Source organism: Parasteatoda tepidariorum, chromosome 4 (assembly GCF_982258835.1).
Source record: "Parasteatoda tepidariorum strain Cologne lab strain chromosome 4, Ptep-v5.0, whole genome shotgun sequence".
NCBI classification, from domain to species: Eukaryota; Metazoa; Arthropoda; class Arachnida; order Araneae; family Theridiidae; genus Parasteatoda; species Parasteatoda tepidariorum.
The window spans coordinates 78,153,028-78,172,576 of record NC_141758.1 but is presented as its reverse complement, the minus strand read 5'-3'; the positions used below and the strand labels follow the sequence as shown (position 1 = coordinate 78,172,576).

Sequence of the window (19,549 nt, the reverse complement as noted above, 5' to 3'; positions counted from 1 at the left end):
ATATTGAGTTAAAGTCAAAGTAGTTATTAATAACTATTGTTTAAATTAAGAATTATTAAAAATCTTTTACCATCTAGTTATTGTTATTACTAAAATTGCATTTACAAATATTTGATTTTAAGGTAATTTTTTTATTTGTGTAATTCTGCTGTTTTATGGAAATTTTATATCTGGATTAAGGAGTGAATTGTTTTATGTATGTTAAAAATTTTTTCTTAAGAATTGATAATTATTATTTAATTAATTCTTTGATATTTTATATCATATTTGGAGTTGGAGCAAAAATTGTTGAGTTTTCTGCAATCAAATAATTTCACATCATGTTTTCTTGTTAAAGTAATAGAGAAGGAAATTTTGTTGGGTAAATATAGTATTTTATTGAAGCGTGTGTATTGTAATTTGTCATCAGTGTTTTATGACTTTTGAGTGCAGGACTTGCATAGATGTGTTTTTGTTGAACTGATTAGCTTATATTAGGCAGCGTTCAAAAGTACATAAATGTGTTTTGAGTGTTTATGTTGTTCTTTAAGATTTAAAATTGGTTTGATCCCAGGTTAATTATCAAATGCTATTTTAATGTATTATTTAAAATTTACTTCATTGTTTCTGCGTTAATCATATTAAATCTTGGAAGTTTTAATATAAAAATCAAAATGTACAAATTTAATTAGAATTACTTATTTAAGATAATAATTGATTTGAATCTTGAATTAGAAATGCTGACATTTTAATTTTTTTTTTTTTTATTTGTGCACATTCCCAGTATTTTTACTTAGTTTAGATTTCCTGCCTGTACAGAATTCTTTACTAAACTTAAAAATATTTTGCTGTAAAATGCAAACTTGTTTGTAGATAACTTATTTTGTAAAGTTTTTTACTCTGAATTTCATAATAAATTTAGATTTTTAAAAATATGATTTGGTCTTGATTTTAGTGTTAAAGGCAATTTTATTTGATTTTTTAACCGGTATTGAACAGCTAGATCATTTTTTTTCCGGTTTATGACTACCAACCAGTATCTCTTGTGTCCCATGTCATGTAAATACTTTAAAGTAGAGAATATTTCTGCGTTTATATTTTAAATTAGATAAATTTTAAAACTTTTCATCCTTAATGATCAGACCACTTTTTGTGGCTCCTCACTGCATCTGGTAACTATCACTGCGTCTAGTCACTCCTTAGCAATTGAAAGCCAATAAATGTTTTACAAATCTACTTGAATATATCTTAAGTCATTGAAGTGTTGTTAATGTTTGCATAATCTAGTGTTGCCACAATATTTTTAATATCTATTTTACTTCAAAAGTATTATAGTTTTTTTTCCAGTTTTTATATTTCATTAGGGTAAAAAAAATAAAGAAAACTTATTTTCAGTGTGCATGTAAGTTTCTAATAAAAATTCAGTTCATATTCTCACTTAATAAATTTGGACTAATTCTTGAAAGTTAAATTTTTTTATTTATTTCATCCTACCCCCAGAACATTTGTGTACTCTCCTTCTTAATTTTCAGTTTCTAAGTTTTATTTTTTACTCATCAAAAATATTAAACGTAACATTATTTGATGTAAGAATATTTTGAATATGTCTCTCATATAGCTTAAAGTTTATTTGAACACTCAAAACTTTGGTGGTGGTGGTGTTTTTATCGGTTATGATTTTTCTTTTTAATATAGATGGATAATATCGTAAAGTTTTACATTATTTACATCAAAGACATATTATAGGAGACAAACCACTCCAGCCAAAATAGTTTAAGAAAAAAATAATAAAAAAAAGCGATGTGCCATTGCTACACTAAGGACTTTTACAGCTGAACTTCTTCATTTGAAAAACAAGTAAATTTGTTGAATACTTATTGATGTATTAGATTAGAATACTTTTAGAATTGAATATTTTTAGTTGTATATTTTCAGAAGAATGCATTTTCTGAAAATACTAAAATAAGTTCTGGCTTTTGCAATGGAAGTAAATTATGGCACCAGTTACTGTTAATATTAAATGTTATGTTAATATTAAATGTACTGTTAATATATGTTAATATTGAATGTACTGTTAATATTAACTCATTGCTATCGAAGATTTTGATTTAAACTATAAAATTTTCCTTTTTTTTATAAAGTGCTCTCCCTTTCCACGAAAAAGTTCTATTTTAATGACTATTTCTATTTTAAGTATTTTAATGACTCATGTCATGAGTAACATAAAAAGCGAGTTTTATATATTTTATGCTTGAAAAGATTGGTGAAACAAAATGTCATTCTTTTATCACCTAGAATTAGACCATGTACCGAGAGTAAAGCATTTTAGAGAGACAAGAAGAGATGTGTGAGAAAGGGCTACAGGCAAGGAGAAGAAAGCATGTCCTTATAACACAATAGGCGGAAGAAAGAGATTAACTTTCTCTCGCCGACCGGAGCAGAAACCACTCCAAAACAGTGACCCTGCTCCCCTACTTGAAATAGTCATACCTCGTTACTATAGTCACCTCCACAGGTCCAGACGAATGTCTGGAGGAGTTCTTATTTTAGACAAACTATAAAATATTTTTAGAACAAGTTTGCCAGATTATAAAATACGATAATAAAAGCATAAATGATTATAAAATATGATGATAAAAGCGACGATGAAATCAACTTATGAGGCAATCTTATTGTTTTTTTTTTAATTGAATTTTGGAAGAGTTGTGTTATTATACATATATATATATGAAGAGGTATTTCTTGATTTAAAACTTCATCCGCTTCAAAAGTGTGGAAAATTGAAACAACAGTCCAGTCTACTTGTTTCTTAAGGAATACGATAGATAGGTTCGTTATCAAGAATACGAAGAAAAAAATTATTTGCTGCACATTTTTGGTATCTTAAGTATAAATCCATTTCCACAATGCCAAATTTATTTTCTCCCCAGTCCCATCAACCCTTCTTGGTGCCCTGGAATCTTATTTCATTCATAAGACTGCTGGTTTCCTTATTAACGACATTAGTTTCTCAGAACCCCTCCATAGCGCGTGGAAATAAATCTTCCCCTTTTTCGCCCCTCCCGGCTACATGGTTATTCTTGTTCTGTTCCTTCGCCTTTATTTTTATTTCCCTCACGGTTACTGTGATTTTTCTCGTTTCGTTTCTCACCTTTATTTTCTGTTTCGTTGGCATCTATATGTAATTTATTTCATTCACTTCTGGCAAGTCTGGAGAATGGGCGCCTAATTTTAAACTCTTGAAAGTCAAATTATATTCCCAATTGCATATTTTTGAAACCAATGAAGTTTTTTTAATAAATGATATCTTACCGCTTCAGTTTCTTGAGATTCTTCATTTAACAAAATCTAGTTATTTTTTAGGAAATCCCAGAAAGGCTCCTAAGTTCTTAAAATCTTTTTTTATTGCACACAACGTTCCCTGCTCGCTCCGCTAACCTAACCTCCTTTATAACTTCTCTACCATCATTGTTTATTTTTCTTAAAAATCGAAATTTTTCACAAAAACAAGAATATTTTCTCAGCAAAATAAGAATTTATTGTAGCTTTGTGTAGGTACATTTTGTGAGTATGTCAATCGTTACGAAGTGGACGATCATCTGAATTTAAAAAATAATTATCTGTACTTTAGAATCAACCGAAAGAATTCAAAATATGTTACTCAATAAAGAAAGAAATTATGAGATGTAATTTTACTCGTTAAAGAGACTAATAATAATTCAATATTCAATCGATTTTAATATCGCTTTAAAAATCCGTAAAGAATTGATATGACTATGGTTGGAACCAACAAAAATTGAACCTTTTCCAAAATTTCAATTTTTTTAAGTACGCTTAAATGCTAAAAGAAATAAATTTTCGTTTTCTAATGGCCGAAATTGTGAGAAATTTTTTTTCTCCAGATTTTCTTGTTTCTAACCATAGCGAAAATCATATATAATTGTGAATTTTAGGTCTTGTCTGTTTCAGATTATATAGTATGGAGATCGAACTAAGCCTATCCACTGATGTTTTGCGAGCACTACCATCTTCGCCATCATTTTCATATGCTAATTTTTAATTACTTCGGGCTAGAAACTTGTAACTGAAAAATGACGAAATGAAACTAAGTAATCATTAAATAACTTATCCTTATATTCCACCGAAAAAGAAATGGTAAAAATGAGACTTAAATCAGACCTCTTGAAAAAAAACCTTTATAAAAAAATTGAAATAACTTCGAACAAATTGGAATTTAAAGAAAAAAAAAAGATCAGATCAGAAAAAGATTAGTCAAATCTACATGGCATATTTTTTACAGCAAATTCAAAAGTTAATAGTTCTTGAACTAGTTAACAAATGTTAATTTTTTGTTTACTCTTCGTTACCATCTGTACATTTTTCTACATTTCACCACAATTTCAAGTTTTTAAGTCTTATGGAGTTTTTGCGCGGCAAAATTAGTTACCAGGTAAAGAAAAAAATAGTGGGGAAAAATTCGGATTTAAGTTTGCTAGAGTCCTTCCAGCACGTCAAATTTCGGATCTGTAGTTGCATTTCTGCGGTCTGTAGAGCAGCCTGCATGATATTTCTTGCTATAAGCTTAACAGTTAATAATGCTGGAACTAATAATAGAATGTAAATTTTTTTTTATTCCATCCTACTAACTGTGCTTTTTTCACTTCGCCGTATATATTATTAAGTTTAATAGTTTTTAGGCAGCAAAACAAAATGTAACGTTAAGTTGAACAGCCAAAATTGCTTCGGTGGCGAAGGTTACGATTCTATAATATAGAAAGATACATTATTTGCTACTTAAATCTTCTAATATTTTTATCATACAAAGATCACTCGTTTAAATAAAACACTGGAACTTTTCATGTATACGTATGTTATTTTTCTCATGTATTTGTTTGTTCTTTCTCTTTTAAAAAAAATTTAGCCAAAATATTTTACAGCTATTAATTCATATTTTTAAAATGAAAATTAGTAAATTCATTAACCCTTTATCACACATTTTATAATTAAAATTAGTTGAGACAAATATAAATTTTTCTTGTTTAGATTGTGTATTTAAAATCAAGCTTTTTTATGCGTATTTATATCTTTCCAATCCAGAACATAATCCATTTGAGCACAACTAGCAAAGAGAAAACATTTCTAATATGGCCAACCCTATCAATTAGAAATGACGTTCCCATCTGATTCCATATCATTACTATCCATTACCGTTTGTGGGCTGGGCTAAAATGGTGTCACCCCGAATACATAAAAAGAAAATAAGCCTTTTGTTACGTAGGCAAGAATAATAACACATCATTCCATTTCCTAATGTTGTATAAACACCATAACGAAATGCGTTCTGGGCAGAACATTTTTACTAGAAGCACGCAAAAATGGCATCAAGAAGTAAACGATGTAATTTGATGTTTTGTACAATTTTCTCACCATGGTTTGGTTTGGAAAAAGAGTAATTTGGAATTCTCCAGGTTAAAAATACGTCTTAATTTTAACTTTGATCTACGTCTTGGAATGTTTGTATTGCCGAAGACAGTGCTGATGAATATTCACTAGAAAATATTCCAAATCTCCATTTTTGTTTGAAATCGTTTTCAAAATTGAAACAGTTTGATAAACAGTTGTTATATAAATTAAGCAGTTAAAAAGAATAGTACTTCATCAAGAATTTATCTAGTATTAAACTAGAAATTTTATTCATAGTTTTTTTTAAAGCATTTTGCGATTGAATGATTATATTAAGAGACAATTGAATATTTAGATTCCATTTTGAGGTTATTAAATAGCCCTGATATTTTATGCAAAAGAATTAAAATCGAATTTATTTAAGAATACCAGTGCTTAGAATTATTACAGAATAATTGAAACTCGGAATTTAACTAAACGAAACTCAACTTGATCTATATTTATTAAAGAAAAAATGTACAACTCTCCTTTAAAAAGCATTTTGAATATTTAACTTCTTTTAAAACCAATTACGAATTTTTTCCGTCCTAAATTAGTTAAACGTTTATTAACTAAGTTAGTTAAAACACGTTTTAATAATGGTATTTTACAGAAGTTTCAACTTTCTCTGTCCAATGTTTGTTTTTGTTTTTTGTGGTGTGGTAGCCAAAAACGATTTATTTAGGTTGATTGATCGAGATTTGATTTGTGATTCGAAATCGGTGATTCAGTCTTTTACCACCTATTCCATATCTAACTGCGCGACTGCCTGTAAATTGAAGAAATCTTGTGGAATGTTTGCTGTTAGTCATGTTTATGACAATTCATCTTTGAATGAAGATAAACCTAAGAAGAATGTGAAAATGACTTGTGCTCTTTGTAAATCTTCTAATTTAACTTCAGTTGTTGAAAAGAAAGGATGGTCTATGTACATGGTAAGCAAATGTGGAAAGAATTCTGAAACTTAACTTACTGAGCAATTTTGATATAACTAATATCAATATATATATATATATATATATATATATATATATATATATATATATATATATATATATATATATATATATATATATAAAGGACTATAAATAATTTCAGTAATAATTATTTTGGCATAACATATGTGATTATTTCTAATTCCATTAAATTTTAAAATTTACGATTTGTTCTAGTACAATGTATTATAATTATACAATTTATGTACAATGTATTGTTACAGTACAATTCGTACAGTTACAATACAATCATTCGCCGTTAATCTGCATAATTACATAAATATACACTAACAATTTAAATGTATATACAATTTCAAATTATTAAATAATAAGCTATCTTAAAATGTTTTAAAAATTTAAACATCAACAGTAATGCTTTTAATTAAATCATTAATAGACTCATACTATACATCTGAGACTTATAATTCATAAAGCTAAAAAAAAAAAGGAAAAATATTTTGGTGTTCGTATTAAATTCATGACATTAAATTCATAAAGTAACAATAATTTCCTTGTACATTTTTTTACTAACGGACTTAACAGTTAAAAAATATACAATGTAATTGGTGTAAGGAAATGCTAGAAAACTATTAAAAGCTATGGAATTGACAATTATTTTTTATTATTTATTTAAAAAAAAAAACTTAGAAAATTAATTGGAAAAATTTAAAAAGTAGAAAACCTGTTTCAAAAAAGTATTCTACTGTATATTGAATATTCAGGGACTTTATGATATTCTATATAAAATAGATCTGAAAATGTAGCTTATTATAAAAATAATAAAATACATTTAAAAGTGCATGGTTTTGATCATAAATAAATATGAAAAAGGTCAATCATTTTTATGATGAAACGTTTTATTCGATATTATTGCGCACTATTTTTATCAGTAACGATTTTTTAATCAGAAACTGAAAAATAAACAACTACCCTGAAATTTTTGCTATTAATTAATATAATTTTTTAGTAGCTTTTCACTTTTTTTTTCTATTTTTAAATTTTTAATCAATTTTTGGTATGTAAGCTTCCAAATTATTTAGAAAATATTTCACTTCTCTTTGAAAAAAAATTCTAAACAGTAAGGAAATGTTCTATGTACGTTCCCGATGACAAAATTACGAAAAAAATAAAGATCTGTTTATTTGCTTGATCAAACTAAGTGCTTTTTGATTAGTATATTAAATATTGTACAGTGAACAATAAACCGAAATCAAAATAAAGGAAATTTAAAGAAATGAACTGCTTACTGTTGAATAATAGTGCTAGAAAAATGGTGATTTTAATTTCGAATTTATTAAAAAGTAAGAACAATTTTAAAGGATCAATAGCATAAGTTGCAAAATAAAATCGAATTTTATATTTATCTTTCGCCAATGTATGAATTTGATTTCGATACAAAATAAGAAAAAAATGTGAAGAACATGTGAGTGTGAATCAGATATCAACGTATTTAATTTTTTCGAAAATATTTCGAAAAGTACCAGAAAAAGATTAATTTTCAGTTATTAAGTGATTACGCGTGATCTATAGTCCTGTTCCTTTAATACGAGGAACATCATAAACGTAAGGAGTAAACGTTATACTCTTTTTTAGTAACTCAAGGTACCTGAAAACTTACTTTTTTCGGGTCTATCTCCCATTTTAAACAGTTTAACTAAATTAGTCCACTCCAGATGTTATAACCAAAGTAACATAAAAAGAATAGCCGTGCGGGCACTGAGCCGTTGGTACCAGTCTCTGTAAAATGAAGGCGGTCATTGCGCTATTCTGCCATCATCATGGTGTTAGTCATGAATTTGTGGTGAACCTAACCTACGCAACCTTCTTGGCCAACAATGGGCTATAACAGAAATATTTCCTTTTTTTAATTTCAAAAACAAGACAAATAATTTCCTGGAAAAAGATTAAAGAAGAAATTATAAAAGCCAAGTTTGAATTAAAGTGTATTACTTTTAAATGTAACATAATTAATAACATATATATTTTTAGAATAAATAACCATTCCTCTTTTAGAAATGGCTACGAGAAATAAAATTCCATATTTTGGACACTGACAACAAGCCATCAGCTCCTGATATATCCCCATTGGTCACTTGGAACATAGATTGCAATAGTCCAGAAATAACCACGAAAAGAAATGGCGTCATCATTGGAATATGATATAATTTAATTTAATTGATCCCATTTCAAGTTTTTACGCTTAATAATATAAAAAAAAAAAAGATTTGAATATATTAAAAAATCACTATTCGACTGTTTATTATGAAAAATTTTCTTTTTATGGCAAGGGATGATATATTTAAGGTATTGTATTTGTTTTACACCAAGCCTTATAATTTTAGTAGGTGTTTAATTAATAATATTGTCATTTGCATGATATGGATAAAACGACATAGTTCAATATGAATCTAAAAACGACGCAGTCTAAAAACATAATAAATGTTATAGTGGTTACAAATAAAAGAATGAAAAAGTGAAAAAATGAAAGGAGTGGTTCAATAAATATCTTCATACGAGGAAAATGATATAAACGATATCGTTCAATGTGAATGTAAAAGCATAAGTGCAAAAGCGAATGAATAAAGGGATGGATGAGTGATAGAAATTAAGTGTATAAATGGAGTTGGTAAACGAATTTTTACATACCCGGAATATGAGGTAAACGATAACTTCCATCTGCATAATAGTGATAGAATAATTGAATGAGGGGCATATGAATGAATGAGTGGATAAATGAATGAGTCAAATTGAATGAATGGGGAAGAAAGGAAGAGAATAATAAGTGAATAAGCAAATCATCAAATCAAATCGAAGAATCAGTTTGTAAATGAACAGTAACGATAGGTAAACGATAACTTCCATTTGCATAATAGTGATAGAATAATTGAATGAGAGACAAGTGAATGAATGAGTGGATAAATGAATGAGTCAAAGTGATTGAATGGGGAAGAAAGGAAGAGAATAATAAGTGAATAAACAAATCATCAAATCAAATTGAAGAATCAGTTTGTAAATGAATAACAAATTTATAAACTTTTAATTTGTAGTATAGCAGTAAATTTTTACTGGGAAATTTTCTGAATTTGTATCTTTTCTGTTAGGGATGATAAAGATGAATTTAAGGATCTTGACAAAGTGAAATGTTTCAACTGGGATGCTTCAGATCTCTTCAACGATAAACCATCGCGTTTGCTTTACATTTATTTAGAGGATTACAGACAATGCCCCAAAGACTATGTACTAACAGGTAAGAAATCATTTTTAAACGCTTCCACAATTTAAAGTTCTGGAATTTGATAGTATTTCTTTTTTAGGTGGCACTGTATCTCTGCTGTATAAAAAACAAATTGCTGAATTACAGGAAGAAAAATGCTGTAAAAAATGAATAAATAAAAAAATCAAAGCTAGTGTTATTTACTTCAAAAGTAGCACATTTCTTTTATATGATGAAAAAGAAATTCCTTTAATTCTCTTGATTAAAATTTACTTAATTCGAAGGAGCATCTCTTGTGTTTCGAACTAGCATATTCCAGTAAATGTACGATGCCAATCCCTATCCGTTTTTCTCCTAAGTCACAAGTACAATTTTTGCGTTATTTTCCTCTAACATATTTATAATTCTTGTGGAATTTTCCACAAACAAATGCACAACTTTTATCAAATATTCTGCTAACAGTTGTACAATTTTTGTCAAATTTTTCCAGCAGCGCATGTACACACTGTCAGAAATTTCTGGGCAAAAATGGTTAAATAGCAATTTTAATTGTTATTTAATTGTTTTTTTGCTATATTCAATCAAAACAGGTAAATAACCATAAAAAAAATGATATTCAAACTCTTAAGAATAAAACAAACGTTTACTGATAATTTTTTTCCTTCCTAATATGGTTAAACGATCAGAATTCTATCCGCGCCAAACTAGGCCCACCTTTTCATGCAATTTTGTTATGTGCAGCTTGCCACATACTGTAACTGAGAAGGGTAATTGGTTAATCTCATGACTGATTAAACAGGGATTCGAATCCCAGCGTTGATATTATAATATTTCTTCAGTACATGAAAAGATTCCTGTGTTCCGCACTCTTCAGCTGGTGATTCTGAACTATAAAAATACGAAACTATCATTCACGCACAAATGACGCTGTACTCACAGAGCTCTAATGTCCGTTTAAGTTTCATTTTTATGGTTTTGAAACTATTTTAGTTGTAAATGTTTACAAAACCATATAGTTTTGTATTCACAGCTTTTTAACCGTACCAGTTGTAAACGATTACTAAGTTGTAAAACTAAAAAAATGTTCCTAACCATGAACTTTACTTTTAATCGAATGGTCAGACTACTTCCGGCTATTTTACCGTAATTTCAGAATGAAAATTCGAATAGTGCAATTTTCTTGGAATTTTCTTTTAACCCATAGATGAGTTTTGTCGAATTTTGTGAATATTCCTCTGAATGTTCTCTTGTGTGAAATATATTTGTTGTTGAAATAATGTAATTATATGACTGAGATTCATTATCGATTAAGTGCGCATAGTGCAATCAATATTTTTGGAATATTAAAATAAATATTAATTGGAATTTCTCCCCCAGCTATCACTGCAAGTAATGCTGCATTTCGGAACGTGGACAACGGAAAATGTACTCCACTCAGAGAGGGTTACCATATAGATTACGAGCACTGTGTGACAGTTCAATCTGAAGGAAGAGACGGAGCTATGATAAAATATGGTTATATTCAAATTGTGTAAAAAATTTGCTTTACAATCAATAATGGCTATTCATTAAAATATTTTACCTTCTGATAAAAAAATTTAGTGATAACACATTGACTTTTTTTTTTTTGCATTTCTCAGGAGTGAAAAAATAGAACATTTCTTGTAGTATTTCTGAATTGATTGTAATTACTCATTCTGAAGGCAGTGTAGTATGAGAAAAATACAAAGTAGTTATATATTTTTAAACTCTTAGTCACTATTAGAATGTTTTTACAGCCATGGTATCATGTCATCTACTAACTTTTTATTTTTATTCCTTTGACTATTATGCTAACTGAAGACATTCATTTAAAACTTTCCTTTATAAACCCAGATTTCTGACCTGATTACATCGAGAAAAGCCATTTTATTGTGTTCAAAAGCAACCTTGTTCTACTCTATGATTTTAGATACTAAATAAATTGTTTATCTTTTGAAGTTTTTTTTCTTCTACATTTAAAGATAGGGCATCAGAAAATACATGACGTCTATCATATATTTTTCGTATATTTATTAGAACTTGTTCTTGATTGTCACTTAACTTTAATAAATTGTTATCTTTTTTTTCATAAATTTATAATCTCTTTTTAATAAGATGCTTTTTTGTTGTTGCTTTTCCTATAATGTTTGTCATTAATTTTTTAAAAAACTTTCACAGGTACATAATTATACCACTTTTGTCTGAACTGAGAAGTTTGATGGATTGGATATGGACAGATACAAGCATGAATATCCGCAACTGGCTAAAGATGAAAGATGTTTACGCCAGTATATTTGTGTTAAAATGCACAAGACAAGCTGAAGCTGACTACCCAACTCCGAGGGGAGCAAAACGGACTGCTCTCATTAAGTATGGAGTTGGCTGCTCACTGTTATTTTTCATTATACTCATAATCTGGTTCCCACTGTTACTGTTTGCTTTGGGGAACACAGTCGGAAGCACCAACTTGCCAATAAGCGGCACATTTGAACTGTCTATAACGGGTTACGAACCCTTATTTAGAACCACAGCTTTGAAAGGGGAACAGATCAAACCCTTCAATGATCGCCAGTGGAAGGAACTTGAAGGCGCTGTTGCCGAACTGGCTGATCCCTCCACAACAAGTTTCTTAACTGGTTATAGTAGAGAGGATGCTGTAGTTGTGGAACTTAGTAATAACTCCACCTCAATCTGGACCATCAGCCCTCCGAGTCAAAATGCTTTGGTGGAAGAGCTGCAGAAAGTGAATTCCACTGTGAAAATGACTCTTTCGTGGTCTTTTATGAGGAAGAAAGAGAATCATGGGACAAATCCCGAAGTAAAAGATCAAAAAGAACTTGTTTTGACTGATCCTCAAAAGAAAAATCTCGCTGCAGCACTCAGTGTCAATGCCACAACAATTCCTGGCTCCATTCCTAAGGCTGTCACTTTAACTGAGTTCTTCCCGAACTTTGTGAAAATTCCAAGCTCGGGCAGTGCTATAGTGGTTGATAAGTTTTATAAAAAGAAAAGTGAGTTATGTTTTGTAAATTCATATGAATTCTTGTCGAGTTTTGGTTTTAGTGCATTCATACTGATTATTCAGGCATCAAAATTTTTTGGATTGAAAGTGTTTTAATGTCATATGGTTTTAAATTTACAATTAATCGTCTAGTCCTTTTTCTTTGATCATTAATATTTTTTTTCTCAAAAATCTTATTTGAGTGAAAATCAAATTCCATCAATATTATTCCTTTAACTGCTAGTACATTAATATAAATATTTCAGACCATTTAAAATTATACATTAAGTTATAGTGATTGATTATTATTAATTGATTATGGTTAATAGCTTTATGTTGCTGTAATCCTCTAATCTAAATAAGGACCCACAGTGGACTGATAGTTCAGACACTGTTCCTAGCAGATCACCGAAAGTGTGCGGTTTGGGGACTACTTGGATCGGTCAGCGTAGGGACTGAGGGTGTGAGGTAGTGGTCCTCATTAAACTGTTCTACCTTAAAGTGCTCAACTTCGCGTATAGATCGTCGGGCTACTGAAGTGGAAGTGCCATCCCCTCTGCAAAGCATCAAAATTTTGATGACATGTCTTCGGATCATCCTCATGGATGTTTCCCAGACCATCACCGGTGCCCATTGTGCAGCTCTAGTGCTGCATAAATGAACTACAACTAATCTAAATAAGTGACCAAGATACCTTATTCAGTTTGACGTGATGACTCTTACTCTGTCCGGTTGTTTATATTTATTATTAATATTACATCGATTATACAAAATCAAAATTTTGTCACCTCCAAAAGTCAGTCTGAACTTATATTCGACGATCAACATCGAGACCTAATAATGTCTCCAAATAGAGAAATTTTACTGTAAGTTCATAATAATTTGTTTTATTTATATTTTTCATGTCTTGCATTTATTTCTGAACTGAATCATTTCTTTAAACCCAAATGCTCTATAGGCATTTTTATTTTATGCCTTTATAATATTATGTTTTTCTCTTTATAGCTGATAGAAGCAAACGATTTTTTGGTCCCACAGAGTTTCGAGGTTTGAATTTATCCATGTGGACCGGTGATATGCTGAATACATCTGAGTCATTAAGCACTACCATCTGACATTACATAGAATGGTGGGAAGTTCGAGATGTCTGTGATATCCCTCCTTACTCAATAAGTGGAATTAATAACTGCGATTCTTTGTGATTAGTTGCCTTTAGTGACAAAGCCTTCCCTACTGAATTATACATTATTTCTGGATATGGGTATGATTGTTATTTCTTATAATTGTTTTGTTACTCGAATTAAGTTGACATCAATTAATAACTTTATAGTTATTAGTTTTAAAAGTAAGCTCAACAAAAGATAATATTTCTGTATAATCTGTTTTCTTACCTAATAACTTCAGAGAAAACAGAAGAATTTGTTAAAGTAGAAAGTAAACAGATCTGCAGGGCAGTATTTGCATGCAGACTGTTTGAGTGTTAAATAATGTATGGTTAGTATTTGGTAGTTTCTACTTATTGTCCTTAATTACCATTTTCCTTATGATTTCAGGATTGTGGGCCTCTACACCACTTTTGCTCTTGTTGTATCCCGTGTTGTGAGGGGATTTGTGGCAGGCACTTCCTCCAATATCATGTTTGATGACATGCCTTACGTTGACAGAGTGTTACAGCTTTGCATGAATATTTATCTGGTGCGAGAAAGTGGCGAATTCACTCTTGAGGAAGATCTGTTTGCTAAGCTGATATTCCTGTACAGGTCTCCTGAAATGCTTATAAAATGGACCAGACCACCAGAACTTGAGGTTGAAGCTGGTGAGGAAATGCCGAGATTACCAGGAATCAGGCCTTGAAGGTAAAAATTTACCCCTTCACTGTAAATCCCAAGATTTCCATGGGCAATTTAGAGGTAGCAAATCTTACGTGACCTGCAACCCACTCTATTCTTGTTTTTGATTTCATTTTGGCTCTTCTTTAATATTTATATGTTTAGCTCCTTAATGATTGGTAGATTTTCAAGAAAACGGTCGTAAAAATGTCTATTTTTCTAGCTTTTGCATTTGATTAGTGCTGACATCTACTTTAAAAGAAACTATCTACAATTGCCTTAAAAATATCCTGGTACTGCCATCTAGTGTGTAAAATGAGAAATAAAATGTTTTCGGGGAAAAGAAATGAATTAATTTTATTCTTACTGGCGCGTTACTACTGAAGACTTCAGCACGTCAATATCATGGGAGCGAGAAATAGAGGACGAAACCTCACCCTGTCAATTTCATGGGAGCGAGAAGAAAAAGGTTAATTAAACCTGGGTTCGACAGATGGCATTAGTTGTCCATATAGAAGCATGTTTTGCAGCATTTTGTACATTCTTTTCAAAGCTAAACATGTCTGGTAGGAAGTATTTTGCGAATTATATAACTTACATTCCTGACAATATTTCTGACACTAATAGCAGTTCTGACTCTGATTTCCAGAATATTAAAGATAGTTATAGCGAAACTGATTGCTCAGCAGATAGTGATGAATCTGAAGATCCATTTCAAAACCTTTTATCTTTGCATTTCATAAAACAAATTTTAATTTAACAAAAATTAACTTTCAAAATTTTGTATTTATCTAGATATTTTTTAATTTTCATACAACCTTTTTTAATTATCTAATTCTATATTGAAAAAGAAACTCTTTTATAAATTTTTTGTATATTTTAATTTGGGATGTACCGGGTTCCCTACTACACTATATTTATCTAGTTATTACCCAAATCCATTGAAAAAATTCTCACTGCTGGTATGGGTACCCAGACCTAGTTTTAAACCTCAAAACTCAGTTTTGAGTGGTCGAAATCTGGCTGTTTTGCTGGGTATCCAAAGCCGGGTGACACTCATTTATGTTCGACACAACCATATTCAGATTTAGAATAAGCATGTTTACTACTCGTTAGGTCAATAAATTCTATTTCCAACCAGTCTGGTTAAAGTTCTCTTATCATTAGATTAACTATGGGAGGTTTTCGTAATTATTTTCACTGCGTAATGCAAATACATGTTAATTTCACAGAGAATGTTTTAATGAAAGTAAATTTTTCCCATTGTTTGTTGCTTAATCTAGGAGTTACTTAATCGTTTGGAGCTTCAAAATTATGTGGATACGGATATTGAATCTGCTATATAAATCTTCTCTTCAACATTGGTTATAAGATAACATTTCTCACTAAACATCAAAAATTTAAAATGATTGAATTAAAGTAGCTCTCATTGCTTTCAAATGATATTAATTGTTAAATGATGTTTAAAAACTAAATCCTGATAGTCAAAACATTTTTCATTTAATATACGATCATTTTGTGAAAATATATGTAAAACATCCTTTTCTTAACTGAAAGTACATTAATAAACGCAATTGAAAATTTAATTAAATCGATGCAAAATTGCAGATTCAAAATTTAACTATAAAGTCTACTTTTAGTAGATGTCTTCAGCTAAAAATAAAAGTTTTAAGTTAATTATTCTATATCTAAACAGCATTGCAAAATTCTTTTAGAATTTTTTTAAAAATTCAAATATGAAAGCATGTTTTTATTTATACAGGCTTAAGAATTATATCTTCTAAAATATTTGTTATGTGTACGATTTTTTTCTTGTTTTGTATAAATGTTATAATACCTAGTCAAGTAACTAATAAAACTTTTGCCGTGTACCCCTAATTGGCCGAGTAAAATATTAATTTTTTAACGAAATCCCAGACCTCATACATCTTTAGTTTTAATTTGTAAATATATGTGAAAAAAATTAGTAATAAAAAATTTGGAATTTTTGAACATATTTAAAAAAAAATGACTCCTCGAGAGGATTAATGTATTTTGAAATTTTAGTTATCTGCAAAAGAACAATTATTTGACTTCAGACCCTAAATATAAAGTATTCAATTAAAGTTATTGATTTTTTAATTATATTACTAGTGTTTTTCTTAACTTTCTGCAAAATAGACTATTACTTTTCATTTATTTATTTTTTTAATCTTCGTTAACCAAATTATTTAAGAACTAACACATAGCTTACTTGCAACGAATTTGTTTTATTTGGCTGCATAGAAAAAAATTTGCCTATTATAATCATTAAGAAAATAATTCTGCACTTTAATTTATTCAGATAATCACATCATTATAGTAGTACTTTTAAAATAAAAAGTATTAAAAATCAATATGTATCTAAGTGAATAAACCACAATTTTTATTATAATTTCAGAATTAGAATACACACTTTCAACTAACATATTTATTAATGAAAAAAAAAAGTTTCTATACTTTCAGATTGCAGCATTTCACTTTCAATTTCACCATGCTCTAAGAAACTTAATTACTATGATCTTTATGCTCCTATTGTAATTATTCAACCTTTAATTTCAAAGATAATATTTAATTAAAGACATTTAAGATTGTTTTTGATTAATTAAGGTAATTTTAAATTTTTAATTTTGATAATTTATAGTATTTTTAAAAATATACTCCTGTTGTTACGAATGCTACTTGCCTATACTAGAAAGCCTTACTGCGGTAACACCAAGCGAATTTAAGGCAGAGGGGTGCTCTTCTTGTTTTTCAGAGGCGCCATCTATAACCAAGAATACAACTTTATCCCACATATACATCATAGCCTGCTTTAGAGGGCGGACTTATACACACCTCTCACACATCGTTATTCTGACCGGAACCTGAAAACGATCAATCTTCGATTCAGTACCCCCAAAGGTATTGAATTGCCATGAGAACTTGTAAGACTTTGTGACCCAAACAGATTTAACGTGCACCAGTCAATATTTTATACATAGATTATCTGTAGGATTCAAATGCCCTACCTTTCAGACATGTGCCAAACGTTTTACTCTGCCCCTGAAAAAAAAAATATATAATTTTTATTTGTAAGTCTGTAAAGTTATAAAGAATGATTGTTTTATTTTCTAAACATGACATTATATCAAAGTAAAAATTTTTTTTGATTTTTTAAAGCTATAATTTATCAATACAAATATGATGGCAGAAATATTTGTTTGGTCTTATTTGTATCCTTTTCTTTTTAAGTAAAACAATCAATATTCAGTCATAAAAACTAATAATGATATTTTTATATATTTTTAGATGAACCTTGAAGGTCTAGAATTGATTTAAACTCTATTTATCAAGAACAGTTTCCATTGTTGAATTGAAATTTCGGTTTCAAGTGATTGGAAATCTAGTCAAAAGAAACCTATTCAAATCTGTGATCATCAATTGTTGAAGATATAGACGGAGAGAATAATTCTTTTCAAACTTTATATAAAACACATTCATCATCATTTGTATTATTTGAATTATATTTCACCCTTGAGCTATGCTTTGAATAATTAAATCAGCATCTACATATTTGCTCTAGGTAACTTACATATTGCTGATATGTCATTCAGAAGTATGATGTAAATAATCAATTAATTATTTAATTTAATTAGGTTGGTATTGAGTGTAAGTCAAAGTATTTATTAATAACTATTGTTTAAATTAAGGATTATTTAATTTAAAAAAATTTCCCGTCTAGTTATTGTAATTAATAAAATTGCATTTACAAATATTGGAATTTGATTTTAAGGTAATTGTTTTTATTTGTGTAATTCTGCTGTTTTATGGGAATTTTTATATCTGGATTAAAAAGTGAATTGTTTTATCTATATTAAACTTTTTTTATTAAGAATTGATCATAATTATTTAATTTATTCTTTGATATTTGGAGTTGGAGCAAAAATTTTTGAGTTTTCTGCAATTATCTTCAATCAAATAATTTTACATCAGGTTTTTTGTTAAAGTAACAGTGTAGGAAATTTTGTTGGGTAAATATATTATTTTATTGAAGCGTGTGTATTGTAATCTGTCGCCAGTGTTTTATGACTTTTGAGTGCATGACTTGCATAGATGTGTTTTTGTTGAATTAATTAGCTTATATTAGGCAGCGTTCAAAAGTAAATAAATGTGTTTTGTATCATTTCAAATTTACTTCGTTGTTTCTGCATTAACCATATTACATTTTGAAATTTTAATATGAAAATCAAAATGTACAAATGTAATTACAATGATTTATTTAAGAGAATAATTGATTTGAATCTTGGATTAAAAATGCTGACATTTAAATTTTTTTTTTAATTTGTGCACATTCCCAGTATTTTAATTTAGTTTAGATTTCCTGCCTGTACAGAATTATTTACTAAACTTATAAATATTTTGCTGTAAAATGCAAATTTGTTTGTAGACAACTTATTTTTAAAGTTTTTTACTCTGAATTTCATAATAAATTTAGATTTTTAAAAATATGATTCTTTCATTTGATCTTGATTTTAGTGTTAAAGACAATTTTATTTGATTTTCTAACCTACATTGAACAGCTGGATCATTTTTTTGGGTTTATGACTACCAACCAGTATCTCTTGTGTCCTATGTCATGTGAATGCTTTAAAGTATAGAATGTTTCTTCGTTTATATTTTAAATTACCGTAAAACGGGGCGAGTCTACCCATTTTTTCAGTTTGTCAACTTTCAAGTGGTCAAACTTTTGTAAATATTAAAGAAAAAAGGCTTTTAATAGGTGTTTCGGAATCGCTATTTATCCCTCTTTAAAGCTGTGAAATCGATTTCAGAAAATATTAACAGTTACGCTGTTACTGTATATTTTTATAGAACTGCTGACAAATCTCTCGTATGGGGCGAGTCTACCCATTCTACTAAAATGGATGTTAACATTGTAAATAATCAAATTCTACAATTAAATTGTTATTTTAGTTACTATATAGGATATTTATGAAGTAAAATTCATAACTTTATTATATATTCCATTTTTTTATTCATAAAATAACACAAATTGAGTATTTGATCG

The 19,549-nt window shown here is 28.9% G+C and overlaps 2 protein-coding genes across 2 annotated transcripts; both read left to right on the top strand.

Moving 5' to 3' along the window:
* Positions 1 to 1,985: 1,985 nt before the first annotated feature.
* Positions 1,986 to 8,698, top strand: LOC147811812 (uncharacterized). Its single transcript, XM_087161394.1, has 2 exons — positions 1,986 to 6,356; positions 8,430 to 8,698. Exons 1-2 carry the CDS (start codon positions 6,021 to 6,023, stop codon positions 8,574 to 8,576), a joined length of 483 nt encoding a protein of 160 aa, XP_087017520.1. The 5' UTR covers positions 1,986 to 6,020; the 3' UTR covers positions 8,577 to 8,698.
* A 3,198-nt stretch (positions 8,699 to 11,896) lies between these two features.
* LOC107441342 (piezo-type mechanosensitive ion channel component 2-like) lies at positions 11,897 to 18,987 on the top strand. Its single transcript, XM_087162218.1, has 4 exons — positions 11,897 to 12,662; positions 13,658 to 13,913; positions 14,206 to 14,508; positions 17,791 to 18,987. Exons 1-2 carry the CDS (start codon positions 11,897 to 11,899, stop codon positions 13,765 to 13,767), a joined length of 876 nt encoding a protein of 291 aa, XP_087018344.1. The 3' UTR covers positions 13,768 to 13,913; positions 14,206 to 14,508; positions 17,791 to 18,987.
* Positions 18,988 to 19,549: the final 562 nt, after the last annotated feature.

Coding starts and splice junctions, on each gene's coding strand:
- LOC147811812 (XM_087161394.1), top strand. CDS start 6,021: ATGGTATTTTACAGAAGTTTCAACTTTCTCTGTCCAATGTTTGTTTTT. Junction 6,357..8,429: donor AAGGATGGTCTATGTACATG/GTAAGCAAATGT, acceptor TTCCTCTTTTAG/AAATGGCTACGAGAAATAAA.
- LOC107441342 (XM_087162218.1), top strand. CDS start 11,897: ATGAATATCCGCAACTGGCTAAAGATGAAAGATGTTTACGCCAGTATA. Junction 12,663..13,657: donor TAAGTTTTATAAAAAGAAAA/GTGAGTTATGTT, acceptor TTCTCTTTATAG/CTGATAGAAGCAAACGATTT.